At 28.9% G+C, this 18,086-nt stretch overlaps 1 protein-coding gene and 1 long non-coding RNA gene across 8 annotated transcripts in view; one reads left to right on the forward strand and one right to left on the reverse strand.

Moving 5' to 3' along the window:
• Ca-alpha1T (Ca[2+]-channel protein alpha[[1]] subunit T) overlaps positions 1-14,733 on the forward strand; it is a 673,619-nt gene extending 658,886 nt beyond the window's left edge. For 4 of the 7 annotated variants that reach the window (XM_074140614.1, XM_074140612.1, XM_074140613.1 and 1 more), the window contains 7 exons: positions 874-1,023; positions 1,128-1,417; positions 3,382-3,474; positions 6,507-6,699; positions 7,347-7,516; positions 7,602-7,856; positions 8,942-14,733. In XM_074140614.1, the coding sequence (XP_073996715.1) occupies positions 874-1,023; positions 1,128-1,417; positions 3,382-3,474; positions 6,507-6,699; positions 7,347-7,516; positions 7,602-7,856; positions 8,942-9,103 (1,313 nt within the window). In that variant the 3' untranslated portion in view covers positions 9,104-14,733. The remainder of the gene's footprint in view (positions 1-873; positions 1,024-1,127; positions 1,418-3,381; positions 3,475-6,506; positions 6,700-7,346; positions 7,517-7,601; positions 7,857-8,941) is intronic. The other 3 variants (XM_074140616.1, XM_074140619.1, XM_074140618.1) reach the window with 1 other exon arrangement.
• LOC141460535 (uncharacterized) lies at positions 327-2,648 on the reverse strand. Its single transcript, XR_012462125.1, has 2 exons — positions 2,426-2,648; positions 327-1,396 (listed from the first exon to the last, which is right to left on the reverse strand). It is a non-coding gene; the product is annotated as an uncharacterized lncRNA (long non-coding RNA).
• Positions 14,734-18,086: the final 3,353 nt, after the last annotated feature.

Genomic DNA, 18,086 nt, shown 5'->3' on the forward strand with positions numbered 1-18,086 from the left:
TTAGCACTTACGTAATAAATTAATGTGTTATAAGCAGTGGCGTAACTAGATTTTTTAGGCCCGTAAACAAATTCTAACTACGGGGCCCCTACTAACATTTCATTTATTTCAACTGTGTACACAAAGGAAAATTATTTTTTATCTTAAGAGCAGAGAATGAAATAGGTATATTAAATGAAACATTTATACATATCGTATATTTAAGGATTTTAAATTACATTTAAATACGAGGATTAAACGTTTAAAAAAAACTGATTACAAATAAAAAAACAAAACATATTTGTATGTAAACAAAGTATAAAAAGTTATTTAATTGATTCTTTGTCTAGATTTTGCAGCCGCAAATTTGTCAATTAGAGTGTTCGTGTTTAATTGACTTGCTTCTTTATTCTCAATAGCAATCAATGCTAAATATTTCAGACGAGAAACCAATAGATGAGGTTACGTGGATGATTATTTAATAATCTTGTTTTGTAGTTATAATTTAATTTTTAATAATAGAATGTATTTGGTATTTCAATACTTCTAAACGATATTTATAAACAAAAAAGAAGTTAATTAAATATATGATTTTTTTTATAATATAAATAGTAAATAAATAAATTTTTAAAGAGGCTCCCGGTTTTAGGGGGCCCGAAAGCGTTGCTTCCCTGTAGCTACGCCACTGGTTATAAGTTAGAGTTACGTAAACGCTTATTTCTTTTTTTAGGCAGGGCTTAATATCTAACTATAAAATTAAATATTGACTAGGCAGATTTTTCTAACTAATAAAAATTGGGTTTTTACACCCGGTTTTAGAACCACTTTACAAAATCTGCGTAGTAAATCATATAATCATTCATTCATTCATTCACAAGTAATTTCCTTTTTCAGTTCTGAAGTTATTGAAAATGGCAAAAGGTATAAGAGCACTATTGGACACAGTAATGCAAGCACTTCCACAAGTGGGCAACCTGGGACTATTATTTTTTTTATTATTCTTCATATTCGCTGCACTAGGAGTTGAACTATTTGGAAGATTAGGTATTTAATTTGTAATTTCACCATTGTCCCCATTTACATATCATTAAATATTATAATTTTATAATTAAATTGTTTCTTTAATTTTATATTAATTTTCTAAATAGAATGCAGTGAGGAACATCAATGCCAAGGGCTAGGCGAACATGCCCATTTTAGTAATTTTGGCATGGCTTTCCTCACGCTCTTCAGAGTAGCAACTGGTGACAACTGGAACGGGATAATGAAGGACACTCTTCGCGATGACTGTGACGTGGCTCCAGATTGTGTGAAGAATTGTTGCGTCTCAGGAATTGCGCCGATATTCTTTGTTATTTTCGTTCTGATGGCCCAGTTCGTTCTGGTGAACGTAGTGGTGGCCGTACTTATGAAACACCTTGAAGAATCACATAAACAGGTAAATATATATATATTTTTTTATTTAATAAACATATTGTACTTTTTTAAAATATTTAACTTTAAAAATATCAAGTTTTTAATTAGCCTTACTAACAGTATGTATGTGTTATGTTTCATTTGTTATTTATTTTGTTTCCTCTTTTATTCTCTGAAAATGTACATTCAAGTTTTTCTCTGTGTTGTAATTTAATAACCTTTATTTCTCTCTCTATTTTTCGTCAGTACTATGTGTAAATTATTTTGCCGCCCACAAAATGATCTTTCTAATTTGAACAAATGTAAGATGCTACTTAGATTAATGATGAAAATAATGGTTTACTTCGGATAAAGTAACAAAAACTTGATAATAATAATATTATTTTCTGCAATAATGATTTCATTTAAGTCAAAGTACTACATAAAGTGGTTGATAATGCGTATGCCCCTTCCACGAGGGCCGCATTATTACTTTTTTTCGTATTATGTTCCTTTTCTTTTGTATAATAACAAACATTTTTTATGTTAAATATAAAACAGTTAATAACATTACTATTATCTTTTTTTTTTTGTTACTATAATGTTTATTATTATTAATAAAGTTTTAAAAAACCTTGATCTAATCTAATACTAAAATTTATTTTCATTTATTTTTTGTTATATGAACTTCCTTGTTGGTGTTCATGTGCTTGGCGTGGACGTGGTAGTCCTACGGCCGGCCGTGTGAGTACCACGTCTACACCGACCCTGGCACCATTCTGCTTTGTTCCTGGACTTCCACCAACAAGCTATCCTTGAATCCATTCTATTTTATATTATATATGCTATTGAAAAGAAAGTATCAGAAGTAACTATTATATTCGTCATACCAGAATCTTACTTTATCGAGCATATTTATTTTTGAATATTACATTCATATTTTAGATGATGAAGTGTTGATACTCTAATCGTGTAAAATAATAAAAACTCTCACATTTTCGAATATATAAATATATATATAAAAGAAAGTAATTCTACAAAAAAATTTTACCTCTTCTTAATAAACTTAACTTCTGCTTATATCCTTTGTATATTTCTCTCCTGTATAAAAAAATCTCTTTTCAAAAAGCAGTTGCAATTTTCCTTCTAAATATTTTGTTTTTTTGTTTTTGTAATGATTGATAATTTTTACCACCTTCTAGCGTATTTTGTACAAATTGTTTTAAGTGAGAAATATTTTAAAAAATATTTATAAAACCTGCTTTCACTGTAAGTTTTTTCCTTTATTTTTCTGTCAATATTTTTCTTTGGGATAATTACAAATTTAAAAAAAAAAAAATCTACTTATCTGTGTGTAATTATTATTTTTATTTAATTTTTTTTAGATATCTTATTTAGATTTTGAATGAAAAATTGCATTTTAACGTTAGTTTTGGTTTATTTTTTTATAATTTTCTTTTTTCGTTAGCCTCTTTAATGTAGTGTTCATGAGTAGTAGTTTTATGTGTTGTGTGAATGAAGTGTTGTGTATTAAAGCTGTAGCAGTTAATTATTTATTCCTTACATTTTTTGTTTTTCAAAATTTTGAAATTAGATTTAATGACATGGGTGATTATTTATTTTTTTCAAAAATAGGTTTATTACGTTTAATTTATTTATTTATCAATTTGATCAACAAAAAAATTCAAGCTTTAGGAATTATGAAAATAAGTTATTTTATTATATACTGGTATAGCATAAAAAGTGACAATGTGCCTTTTAGATTATTCTGTGTGATGCTAAATGTTTATTTAAAATCTTACCTTAATTAGAACTAATGATATTTTAGACCTAATCGCAATATTTGCTATTATTTTTGTTGAAGCCACTTTATTCAAACTTTAGTAGATCAACAAATTTTCCTTGGGTTATTTTCCTTTTAATTTTTTTTAAATTTTTCTATAAATGAATACCATTAAAAAAAAAAAAGACTAGAAGTTAATCATATAATATATAACTCTATGACAGGATGCCATGGACAAATATTTAAATGAATTGGCCGATCAGGCCGACGCTGAGGGCGGTGTTTGGTTCACCAAAGGATGTGAACAGAAAACATTGGTGAGATGTTTATAAAATGCATCATAATTCGGCTGGAATGACTCAATGCTTTTCACCCATTTCATTGCAGTTTTTCTTATTCTACATTATATATATCAATTATTATGTTTATTCTATATATTTTTTATATGTATCATTTATTTTTATTTTTTATTTTTAAACCACTTGAACGAATTATGAACAATCTAACATTGAAATTCACTATATGTTTTACACTAAAATTTATTTTCAACTTTATAAAAAAAAAATACTTAATACTTTTTTGTATAATAAGTTATTTATTAAAAGTAGGGAATATACTTTTTTTAGGTAATGTTTTATAATCGGTAGCAATTTTAGTGAGTTTGTTGCAATTATGTTCATATTTGTTTAGCTTCTTGCCACAGTAATATAGAAATATGGCACAGATGATAATCTTATTTTTGCTATATATTTATATTTTTTCTTTTTAAGTTTTCAGTAGTATTTTTTTTTTATCACACAGCTTTTTTTATTAATATTGTTGTGTATAATATTCACGTAAAAAAAATTAAAATCTATAGATTGCTTAGCTCTAAATTAGGGATATGCGTACTTTTTTATGTTAGATTGACAGGAGGCCATTTTTTCCCCCTTGAAGAATAAGTTGTAGGTCATTTTTGTATTTCGTTTGTTTACAAACTATTGCACTGATAAATTTATTAAATAATTGAAGATTCACGAATGTTACTCATGAAGTGTGAGCTATTGTCGGTTTTCAAATTTTATTGATGAATCTACTTCTTAAAAACAATATTCATGGAAGTTTTTAATTAATTTTTCTTAATCAGATTATTGAATAATTTTTTTTCTTAAGAATATCACGAATTTTAACACCACACAATATCTCTTAAACTTATCAAAAACCTACATTGGCCGGAATTACTCCTCAAGAGAAGCTAATTGGGTTGGCATTACGCCACTTTCTATGGAATGACTCGATTTTTTTTTTTTTTTCACGATCAACTTTTATCTCAAATTCAAGGAGTATTAGTTATTTATTTACTTTTAGTGCACTGAATAAGGTTAAAAAAAAGGAGCCAATATATGAAATGCATTTTACAAAAATTAAATAAAGGAAATATATAGTTTCGTTTATCATGTAATTATTAAAAATAATTCAGATTTTAATGCAGATTATTTTGTAGCTAAGGCAAAATTCGATTTTCTGGGGTTAAGTAAATTTGAGATTCACTTGGATCTTCTTGGAAATGCTCTCCGATTACGATATTATTTCCATTAATCTCGCATCAAAAGGTTTTTTGGGTGAAAAAATAATCTTACTTTGGAGATTGCCTTTGATAGATTAAGATTCTAAACATGTCAGACCGCACACATTCGTGTGAATTTCTGTTCGGCAATTTTATTTTAAAAAAATAATTGTCAAGATTTTATTATTATTTTTGATAGTTGGAAGAACCAGAAAAAATAGTTTTTGTTTTTACAATTAAAAAACAAAACAAACAAGGAGCTATTGACCCATTTTCTTATTATTATTAATTGAGATTTTTACTACTGCTCAAGAATGAATTCAAGTAAATCCGATTAGGACTTGACTCGTAACAATCCATAAGTGCGTGCCCTAATCTGCTGAAGGACAACAATCCATACACTGACATGACTGGCGTTAACGACGGCCATCCAGCGATGGTAGAATATATGCCTTTTAAAGCTGATGGAACATACCCTGTATACGGCAACTGTGATGTAAACTGACAATTACAACTTGAATAATGGCTAATTTGTATTTTCAAAAGGCCAGTGAGAAAAAAAAGAAAAATAGTAATAATGCAGTATTATGAAAAAATAAAAAAAAATGAATGAATAATACCAAGTCATTCAAAATACGACATAGTACGGCTTGGAATATGATTTCTCAGTGTTTGCACTGATCAAAACTATATTATTACTTAATAGAATTACTAAATATGTATCTATTATTTTTTACAAATTTAGTAGAAATTTTCACTACAGTTGTTGCTTGTTTAGATTAAGACGAAGTATTATCTTCGGTGTTGAGAAGGTCGATAAACCAGAAACCTAATTTAAAAACGTATCTGAGTTTTTAGTAATTTTGTAGTAATAGAATTTAATGTTTGAACTTTTTGATAAAAAGAATATTTATTTATAAGTGATTCCATTTCTTTAGTCTATTCACAATCACCCCTAGACAACACACTATATTTATCACTTTTATTTGCACCTGGCCTTACTGACTCTAGGATTGAGTAGTGTCCTTATTATCTGCACAATTAAGTAGGCTATAATAAATAACTAAACATCCTACATCACCCTTGTTTACAGTGTTCAAGAAGTATTGTGCGAATCGATTATTACTAAATTCTCGATAATTGTAATCGATCTTTTAATGGATAATTCATGAGAAAATGGATAAAAACCAAGAGTTTGAAACGATGATTTGTGGTTAAATAAAAGATATAATTTATTTGTGGAAATTTATGTTATCTAAATTTATTTTAACAAAAATAAAAAAATATTCAACTTATCCTGAGAGAGATTATACAACCTTTAATTCAATCTCAGCAAAATTTATAACTAAGCTACAATTTTGAGGTTGGTATGTATTAAAAAATGATCCAGAGGCCAATAAATTTTAAATAAAATTAATGCTGAATGATAAAAAATTGAGGTATATAAGAATATATCATTTAAAACAAAAAAATTGGGGGAAAGTGTAATGTGGAGAAAAAAAATTTCATAATGCTATTTACTACTATAATAGTAATTTAGAAATCTAAATATTTATTATGTATAAACATTTTATATATGCATCTCGTATTTCTTTTTTTTTTGTTCCAAGTACTTTTTTTAATTCATATTATTAGTCATAAACGGAATGTTAATACTTATTATGCTGCATTGACTTTTTTTATTTTTTTCAAATAAACACTTTATTCGTTAGTTATAGAGAATAAATGTGCTTGTTAGCTTACGGTAATAATGCTCAATATTAAAAAAAGTATTATATTGCTATTTCTTATACGTGTGAGCAGCTAGAAGACGAAATGGAAATAGAAGATGAACTTGAACGTGAATTAGCAGGCGAACAACTCGAAGAAGAAGAAGAAGATGATTTATGTATGCAATTGGCTTTAGAACAAGATGCAATCCATCGGCCATTAGCCAAAGTTCTATCATTACCAGCTAATTTTACATTTTCTGAAGAGAGTTCAACTAGTCCTAACAGTCAGTATTATTTTGTGGTTATGGAATTATTCCTTGTTATTACTTATAAAATAAAAATAGTTTTTAAGTTTTCTAATCTTTAATCTATGAAAGCTAATCTAATCTATGAAAATCTTTAGGTTTTTACAATGATACGAATCAAAATGAAAACTTCTAAGTAATACTTTCAAATATATTTATGGATTTTAAACTATTATTATTTTCTTGGAGACGTGAATAGATTTATATTAGGAGATCTAATAATGATAATGATTAGAACCAGTTGCAATAATTCAATAATCCTCCTATATTAAGATAGCAAGTAACTTTCGGTAGTTTATAAGAGAACAGACATTTCCATGGGGCTTCAATATCTGACATCTCAGAAATGGATCAGTTTTCTCCAAATTTATGCCCAGATAAAGATATTAATGTAATCACTAAACAAGTTTCACAAAAGCAAAAGTTGTGAAACCAATCTTTTCTCTTCCATTTCAGGTTTAGCGAAATTATTATTAACAGCAAATGAATAATAATGCTTTTGTGAATACTACGTTCTGCAAAAATGACTTCACGAATCTAAATATTGGCGATTTTCTGTCTTGGGTATCATAGAAACTTATTGTTAAATAATTTTCATTGAGTTGATTGCAATTATTAAATTTCAGATTCAAGAAATCGAAGAGCTTCATCAAATTCATGGAAAGATATCAGAGAAAATGCTATATCCAAAAATACTAGAAGGCGACAAACACTTCAAGGACCAATGTTGATTCCACCAGCATATCCAGCCGTTGGTTATACGTCTGTCTATACCACTCATCACGACAGAGAGAGGGTAATAATTTTTATATAATTAATTTTTTACAGTTAACTTCTATCTTGAAAAATATGAATTTTTGAACGCATACATTTCTTTGTAGCTGCGAGTGTCAAAACAACATTCTGTAGATGATGGTTCTCCAATAATTACTGTAAGTAGTGCACCAGTTAATGGAAGCGGACGATTAGTTAGCGTTGCTGAATCTGTTGGAGGTAGTGCTGGAGCCGGTTGTAATCAAGAATCACCCGAATCATTGTCACCTGGAGTTATATTAATTCCACCACCATATTCAGAAACAGAGAATAATGCTAATAACCTTCCAGAAGATCCAGGTACTGCGCAAGAAAAACTGCAGGTAGTTATTAGGTGTTTACATTTGAAAAATAATAGATGTTCTAGAGAAAAAATTAAAAAATAATTTAGTGAAATACGAGGTCTGTCTAAAAAGTATCCGACCTTTATTTTTCCCTCGCAAAATAAAGACGATAGCACGGCGCCATTGTATTCAGTAAAGGAAGACACCGTCATGCGCATGTGTGAATTTTGTCACCGCCTTCCAGCGCGTCAGACGCTGCCTGTGGGTCGCTGAGTGAAGTGCTACTCAACGTGTTCGTCACATTACCGATTCTCCGACTTCCGGATCCGATTCTCTCAGGATGACTGAACGTGTTGAGCAAAGGCACTGCATCAAATTTTGTCATAAGCTTGGTGATTCCCAAAACGAAACAATTCGTAAGATTTCAGCAGGTGTTTGGAGACGAAGCGATGGGTGAAACACAAATTAAGGAGTGGTTCAACCGCTTCAAAATAGCCGCACATCAGCGGAGAGTGACCAAGTTGTTGACATCGGAACAAAAGGACTTCCGTTTTGAAGTTGCACTAACTCCAACCTCTTGGGCAATCTCCCGCACGGCCATCACCAAATTTCGCACAGTCTCAACAACGGCTGCACTCCGAGCAGTCTGGGGCCTGCCAGAACGCTGGTCACTCTCCGCTGATGTGCGGCCATTTTTGAAGCGGTTGAACCACCCCTTAATTTGTGTTACACCCATCGCTTCGTCTCCAAACACCTGTTGAATCTTACGAATTGTTTCGCTTTGGGAATCACCAAGCTTTTGACAAAAATTTGATTTTTCAGTCATCTTGAGAGATGAGGTAATGCGACGAACACGTTGTGTAGCACCTCACTCAGCAACCCACAGGCAGCGACTGACGCGCTGGAAGGCGGTGACAAAATACACACATGAGCATGAAGGTGTCTTCCTTTACAGAGTACAGTGGCGTCGCGCTATCGTCTTTATTTTGCGAGGGAAAAATAAAGGTCGGATACTTTTTAGACAGACCTTGTATCTTCATTTTACCTAGTTTACCGATTATTTGCACTTAAACCAGAGGGGAAAAAAAATTATTGCGTTAAAAATGCTATTTAAATTTGTGTAGGTAACCAGTGGCGGTCAACGTGTAAGGATACGCTTGTGTGATACAAGAATGGATTCAGGGATTGGTGACGAAAAACACAGCCAAGAATCACAACCATCTTCTGGGAATCAATACGAACGTGAAACACCGCCAATGGATCAAACGATACAAAGGGTATCGTAGTGAATTTTTTTAAAATTATTATTATCATCAAACGAAGAGAGAAAAAAGTATAATATTATTATTCTTAAAAAAAAAAAAAAAATTAAAATTCTTTCATTGAAGCATTCCTCAAAAATGTTTTCGATTATTATTCTTTTTTTAATTTTAAACTTTAGGATTCATTGAGAAGCGTTTCATATTTTAATATTTCACTTTTAATTACGGCCTAAATCTTTTAATTCACAATTTGTTTGATTACTCGTTAAAATTGCCTCCCATGAATGAACAATACAGGGAAATTAGATTTGACCAGAAATTATACATTAAACCTTTATTGCCCCATACTTTCATCAGTAATAATAAAATTATTCATTAAAGAATTTAAATGGTAATTAAATATTTAGTAATTGATTTTTTTTAAAAAAAACATAAGAACAGTTTATTAACAGATTGGCTGTAAGTGATGGTTTACGAGTTTATATATATTAATGAATATAAAAATCAAAGTTGTCAATTAAAGAAAAAAAATTAAATGTAATATATTGTGCATGAAGTTCGAAACATGTCTCTAGTTTGTTAGTATTCAATTGGATAATTAAGAAATTGGGAATTATCATTAATTTTTAAGGAACTTATTTTTATTTAAGTGAGCGGTACTTTATGATTTTGTTCTGCATTTTTTTAAACAAAATTCATTCTAGCAATAATTTCAAAAATGTAAATAAAATTAAATGTAAGCAAAAAAAAAAGATTACGATTGATTCGTTGTAAATGAAAACAAAAATTGAGCTGGTCTCGAAAGAAAGTAGTTCGATGCTACATCCAAGTTAAACTTTTAGATTTTATTTTCATAAAAAAGTATGTTTTTTGTTTTGTTTTTTGTTTACGTTTAATTTTAATTTGTATATTTAAAAAAATATATAAAATTTAATTATTATATGTTCCTAATAATAAAAATAATAATATCTTGCCGAAATTTTCTTCATACATTTGTTAAACTTTGCACAAATTTGAAAATATAATAATATTAACTCCATATTCTCAACATTAATTAATAAGTAATAATTACAATAAAATTAAATTAAATTAAAACAATTACCAAATTATAATATATATACATATATATATATTTTATAAATTTCTTTTTTACAAAAAGAAAAGATTGTGAAATTTAAATATTTAAAAGATAAAAAAAAAAAGTAGGGTTGCTAGCTCGTAGACATGTCATTAATAATTTATTACATTCAGTGAACTAATAAAATCGTTCACGATATTTTTTAAAGGCAGTTTTAATTTTTTGAAGGTTGATAAAATTATATATATTGTTTATAAATCTAATGAAGTTTTTAATGTGTTTATTCGCGATAATTGGTTAAATGTTTACATAAGTATGGAAATTAAGGATCATATCGGGAAATGGGCACAAAGAAAACTTACATCTAAATAAACCCAACATTTCGAATAAATTTATTGTTAAACATGTTCTGTAACCGTTAATACCATCATCTATTACTGAAACATTTGTAAACGGTATGTTTATTAAAACAATTAGTTTACTTAAGTAAACATATACGGGCGATCCCGCAGTAAAATTTTACATATCTGTTCTTTAAAATCGCAGTTCTGGTAAACAAATTTTCCTCATATTTGGAATACATACAAATGTCTTATGTTTTTCGATACTGTGTTGGTGGTAGATTCGTTCTAAGAATATTAAAAATTGTTCTAAGCCAATTAAAAGAAAGATTTAATTTCAGAATATCGAGCACCCTAGCAGACAAAAACAATAAATATCCCGGGAAAATTTCTCAAATAAAGTGATAATCGTTTTAGTGAGCAAGTTGTATTTTAAGTTTAACGAGAATTGTTAAACTACTCAATCAATTATTTTCGATTAAATCGCGAAAAATTAAAATATTCATTTAGTAAATATCAATTTTCAGTTAACGTATTTCGTTTGTCACAGAATCGATAATAGTGTATAAAGTTGTAAGTTTTCTGCGCTTTTCTAATCTTAACTTAATGTAACGATAAAAGATCTATTTCGAAAATGAAAAGTTTTATTATTATTTAATTATAAATGTAATTTAGATAATGCGAATTACTTATCGGGGAATTTTCATAAAGATGCTATTTCCTTTTTGTGCTGAGTTATTTGCCATTTGTTTTGCTGTTTAAAAAAGTTGAAAATTATTTTTTTTGTTTATTTCTTCCTATAAAATTCAATAATAAAGAAGAAAAATGCCTTTAAAAAATTTGCAGAAATGTATGTAAATTAAGGAAGATCACATAAATAATTCTGTAAACAAGTAGTATCAAAAATTTATAAAATCTATTTTTCTTGTTGAACAATCTAAAACCAATACACAATAATTTTTTAAAATCCGTAATAAATTAAATTTGTATTACATCATTTACTAAAGAACCATATATTTTATCAATAAGAAAAATAAAAATTACTGTAAGTGTTATTTGTATATATGTATGGATCATATAGGCTGTTTTAGGTCTTAATTGTAAAAATATATATAAAAATAAAAGGTAATACTTCTAAAAATTAAAATAAAAAAAAATAACTTCTAGAGACAATCTATTGTAGCTTCTACATTTTCTGCCTTCTACCAAAAGGAAAATAAAAATGAGAAAAAAAATATATACATTAAAAACAAACAAAAACAAACACTGTTGTTTTACAAACAAAAGACTCCAAAGTGATTTGTCAAAAACAAATTTTCGATTTTTAATGGTCTATTTAAAAAATGATGAACATTATTAGTAAACATAATAGTTTTTGAGCAGGGTAAATTCAATTATTATTTTATTTACACTTTATTTTGAATACTTTTTATCAAAAAATTTGTGTTTATGATTTTTATTATTAGGTATGCTACAGAAATAGCTAATGAGTTATAGAGCATCTGTATCTAAACAGAACTGAAATGTGAATTTGTGTAATTTTTTCAGGAGAAAAAAAAATGTAACTTTTGAACAGTTTGAGACCGAGTATTTGGTTTATAAAAGCTATGATTCATCCACCCTAATTTGGCTTGAATTGGGAAATTGTATTTGTGGATGGGCTTTACTAAGAAGGGATGCCTACTACTAATTTAATGAGAACATCAATGCGCAGTCAAAATTGTAGCTAATCTTTATGCTAGATCAGCAAAAAAGAGTGTGTTACAATTTTGTAATTAATTACAGGGTCCAATTAGACAATAAATCAAGAGTAAAAAGGTTAAAGCAAGCCTTTAAATGTCTAAGGACTGCATTTTTTTTTTTTTTTTCTCAGTTGTCTGGTTCCCTTGGAACAACGAGATTCTCAACCTGTGTTCAATTGTTGCTGCAGAACGGGGGGAGGGATCAGTGGATTTTAAAAGAATATAGAAAGGGGTGGAAGTCTTGGCCTGACTTAAAAGAAATCTGATTCATTTTTAAAATTTCTTTCGAATCCTTCTGCCTCGGTCTTACTCAGTCGCCAATGTGTGGTGCATGAAACTATGCGCCTCTTTGTAGAGGGATTATTGCGCTTAATAGAACCGTGTTCTCCCTTTCTGAAATTGTCCTTGTCTGATTAATTAAACGAACTTTCTAGATTCTTTACATGACTTCCAGTTTTCTGCTTCTATTCCATTGGTACGCGGAAATCTATGTTCATTCCAGCACTCTATAGCTGAATTTTTGCTTTTAATTTTTTTATTTTAAACTCCGGTATGGTACGCTTTTTCAAGGAGAAGTGAACGAATAGCAATGGGCAGTATTTGCTTGAGTCCCTTACGCAACATTCAAAGCAGAACTGCATAAAACAATTAAAAATGTTCCTTATTTAAGGATTCATATAAATGAGAAAAAGGTAACAATCAACGCCCTTCAAATATTAAGCGATTTATTTCATCTAGATAGTGACTTAAATCGTTTCTTTTACATAGTTGTAATTCATCTGAAAAATGTCATCAAACCACCGATTTACCGAATATAAACTTCTTTACTCAAATCTCTTGAACAGTTCTTTTCACAAGCTAGAACTACATTTATTTATGAATGGGTTATTTTTTTAAGGATGAATGAAAGACGGCCTATTTTTTTGATTAGAGTGAGAAAAAAAAGTTTTTAAAAAAATCATATTTAAATAGACTATTTAAAAAACACGAATAAAATGAATTATAATTTAGAAAACGAATAAATTGAAAAAAAAAATCAACAGTGTGTTCCCTAGTTAGCCTTAACTAAATTAAGACTGTTGTTAGTTAGTTAGTTAGTGTGGTATTTAATTAAAAACAATTTTTACATAAAATTAAAAAGTTTAAAAAAAAAATACATTTTAAATAATTTTTAAAAAAAGTGGTTATTATAGTCTTTTTTGAATAGTACAGATTAATCTGTATAGTCTCAACAAAGTCTTTCTCTGACATGTACTTCCATTAGCAACCAAAAGGTTTTTTTTGGTTACAAAAAAAAATCTGAAAGGAAAAGCTAATGGAGAAGCATTAGTTGTTAAAAGAAAAAAAAAAGTATATATATTTACACAATTAGGTCTGTTTTCATAAATCTCTTGTCTCTTATTTAGTCTCAATTATTGAACAAATTTAGTTTAATTTTTAAAACAAAAGAAAATAGAGAGGTACTCGAAATCATTTCTTTGATCCTTCTAAATAATAATAATTCAAAAAAATTAGCTACAAATTCCGTTTTGAGAACAAAGTAGAGATTGACAGAGGATCAGAATTTAAATTAAGTGGGGCCATTGTAGAAAAACAAAATCAAAATCATGTGTTAAAAACTATTTCACTTCAAATTTTTTTTTTTTACAAAAAGCCTCTCCACTTTTAAGATTAATATGAAATTTTCCCAAAATGTTAAACGGACCACAATTTAATCTCAAAAAAAAAAAAAATTAAATGAGATAATAAATAAATAAATCTAGAATTTTGTTTTACTACTTTAAAAATTGAACCATATATTTAAAAAATAAAAAATAAACTTTTGTAAATATACATAAAGAAACAATATTTACACATTGATCTTTTTCTTATTCAATTTTTTACTTTATAATAAATTTTTTGTTTAAACACAACTTTTTCTATTTATTTTGATAAATTTTGTAATATAAAAAACTCATTTTGATGTGAGTTATTTCGAGGTAACTAGAATCTAGTATGTTAACAAAAGAAAAAAACAAAAAGTCAAAAACGGAATGACAAAATTCGTCAATAAATATAAATTTTAGATTATTTAGAACAAAAATATTGTTAACAAATTTTTCTTTTGTTTCATTATTATTTTTAAAGAAAAGGTCATTCCATTTTTGATTATAAATTTATATATTATAAAGATAAATGTGGTTATATATAAATATGTAATCTTAGCGAAATCTGTGATATATATTTCTTGTACAGACTTGTAAATGCTTTTAGATATTCCACTTGTTTCTTCCCCAACTCTAATTTCTTCTTATTGTTTACCTCACCCTTTATTTCAACCTCTTCAATAAATATATATCCATATATGTGGAAATCCCATGCCCTTTTTGGTTTTAATTACATTGTTTTTGCATAAAACAAAATGGAAGAAAACAAAAGTAAGGAAAATGTATGTGACCCTTCATGTAAGATATATATTTGTGAAAGTGGAAATAAAAAAATTAGTTATTCTTATCTCTGAGGTTTGAATTTATCTTTGATTCCCAAATAAATGTTTGGTTATATTTTTTCTGTATTTAAATTTCATATCAAGTAAATAGACATGAAATGTTGGATTAGAATGTCTAGACATTTTGACACAACGTTGCGTTTGAATATGGGCGTGTTTTTATATTCCTATAATATAAATGGCATATCAGTGACTGAAAAAAACGTGCTTATTTGGAAAAACCGCGCTATTTGTGGCACGTAAAAAGAACATACGCTATACCAAATATTTATTGAATGTTTATAGATTTCAATGTGCAACAAATAGCACTGAATACCGTTGTATTCAGCCGTTGCTTTCTTCACGATATGTCAAAATGACGCGTTTGCCTACGTATTGCACATGGAACGCGAGTAGAAAATCATTTGAAGGACGCAAGCGAGGAGAGCGAGTCGACAGGCAAAACTGGCATATTTAAAGAAACTACGATAGGCAGACCTTACACATTCCAATCCAGATGAATGCTTTTTTATTAAATAAGCCCAGTCCAACATCTTCCAGCAATTGAGAATTTGGACAAGCTTGTATTATAATAAAATAATAAAGCCGAACGGTTAGAGGCGAGACCTGCGAAGCTAATATGCATTGTGGTACTGGGTTCGACTCCCGGTCTTATGCCTTGGATTTTATTTAATGGTTAATAAAAGAAATTTACAGTAAAGTATGTTTGCTAGTCGCCTCCGTCCACGACACTTAATTGGTAGTTGGACGTAAAACCCGCCTGAAAAAATAAGCAATTACTTTACTTTACTTTTAATAAAATAATACACTGTTAGAAAGAGGCCCTAGGTCAATGTATACACAATAGGCTGGTTAATCTCAGAAGTAGAGGCTTATAAAAAAGGAAAACACAAAATCATCAATAATTTTGATAGAATTTCCTCAATTTCTATTTCTAACATTGTATTTTTAGGACAAACATATATTATAAACATTAAATCGGCTACTTTTGGTTATAGTAGTTTAGAAAATAGGGAAAAATACAAAATCTTCATTTGAATTTCTGGAATTCCATTAATTTCTGTTTCTAACAATCTACTTTAAAGCCAAGTGAATACCATATATTGTACGCATTAGGTTGGTTGGCTTAGAGATTCAGAAAAAAAGGAAAATCAACATCAAATCAAATTCGTGCGTTGTTTGCAATCATATTGACCGCCTGCTCTCCTTCATTTTTAACAGAGTCATAGGAAAAACATAAATCGCACGTAGCTGAAGATATTTTCTGTCAATCAAGCCAGGAAAATTAAAGTATGAGCATGGAATTCACAGCTGAAATCTACAACGAAGCGTTGATGATTTAAAATTTATGCTTAGAAATCGCGAATAATGTTCTCTATTAATCGGGAATGCCATCGCCGAATCTATCTGCTGCTGCTTCGTTCCATATGGAATTGTGTCGTGAACAAAATTACAACCCGGGCGATCTTTTGTCGTATGTGTAATTAAATATTCCTAAGCTAACGCTTAGCCAAAAAAACATTTACAATCAATAATACTGTCAGTAACGGGGTTACAGAAATCTTCTTAGATGCGCCAGGAGGAACAGGTAAAACGTTCCTAATTAGATCGAATCTGGCAGCAATTTGATTCCAAAATGAAATAGCATAGCTCTTGCATCGTCCGGATTGTTCCTTTTAACCAGACTGAGCTACAGCAACAGGTGGCCGGGTACGGCTAGTAATTATATTTTTGTTGTTTTATAAAAAGTTCTATGAACTGAAATTAGACAGTAGACCTTACGTTACTATACATACGGCTAAGCGCCTTCCACTCTTCGTGCTTTATCTCAAGAACGGTTGATTGTATGAAAAATTGCACACAACTAAATCTGTAGAGAATTTTATGCTCTACAACTTTTGTAATAACACTAAATGTCATTTAGTGCAAAGAAAACAAGATATCTACAAAACAAAAAAAAATCGATTTTCAAGACCTTTGACAACTATTTCCGGTGACGCGTACACGAGATTCTGTGAGACTTTTGAGCCAACTTATAAAATGCCAAAACAAAGATTTATTCACGCTTATAACTGTTTGTTATCTTCCATTCCGAGTTTACCTACTTTGAATCAGCTATCAGTTCTCTCAAAAATTTAATGGTGGTAACAACGTTCAAATTAAATTAGAAGTGACGAGGACCGCTATTGGTATGTTTTTCTTACTATGACTAACGGTTGTAGTAGTTGTAGTTTTGGAGACCACTACCTAAAAAGCTTGTAGCATTACCCAACGACATAACCATGTTTCACAACCAAAATTTGATGGGTTTAATTTTTGTTAACTGCATCAGACTGTGGGTATATCCGTTATAAAGATCTATCCAGCCTTTTATCAGTTTTGGGAAATTTTTATATAAAAGTTCTATCGTTTCTAAATGCAACCAATTTGGAATTTTCGTTGTTTCGACATTGCTAAATGGAACTTTACGTTTTAAGATCAAAAACCAAGATAATGTTCAATTGAGTTTATTGTCCCATTTGTACGTATGCAAATAAATGCTTAAAAATATTAACAATTTAATGGTATTAAACCACATATTATCTCTTACTGAATCCAAAACCAAATAACCAAATTTAACATACAGGTCTGAATAAACTGTTTTTTAAAATACAATAGTTTTGGATACTATGGTTTGTAGGCTAAATCAGAGAAGTTTTCTTCAAAATATTGTTAAGGACACTTACCTAGCTATTTAGTTTTTTATATCTTAAATAGGAAATTTACCTAGAAAATAATTGGTTCAGCAAAATTATATCTGGGAGCTACATGTTGTTTCCAATAATTTTTTTCTTGATTTTCACTGAAAAAGGTAGATGATGTATTTACTATTTTTCCCTCCGAAGGTATTTCATAAAGAATCAACTTATGCAATACAAATTTTTACTACAAAAACTAATGTAATATTTAACTTAAGTGCTTTATTCTGACAAAATTTTTCAATCAAATCTAAAATAGGTACATCATAATTGAATTTTAACATATTCTGCAATCATTCAGAAACCGTAAGTTCTTGGTGAAGCGTAAAATAAATGTTCAAAATAATTTATATTTGTTTTTGCATAATTTCATTCTTTATTAAATACGAGTATGGAGGAAAAAATAGCAAAAAACTTCTAGAGCGAATTTTTGAAGCATCATTTGCCTAAAAAGTCTTAAAGGTGGAACTTGGAAGTGGGCGTGGTTTACCCCTACATACCTACGTTTTTATTGGCCAGTATACACGCCCATTTGTTCGATCCGCCATTAGGATTTTTAATGCTAATTATTTCTATGAAAAACATTGTTTAGAATATTTTTACCATTTTTTTTCTCCGTA

This window comes from Rhodnius prolixus, unplaced genomic scaffold (assembly GCF_049639745.1).
Source record: "Rhodnius prolixus isolate KJV_2025 unplaced genomic scaffold, Rpr scaffold_6, whole genome shotgun sequence".
In the NCBI taxonomy this organism is placed as follows: domain Eukaryota; kingdom Metazoa; phylum Arthropoda; class Insecta; order Hemiptera; family Reduviidae; genus Rhodnius; species Rhodnius prolixus.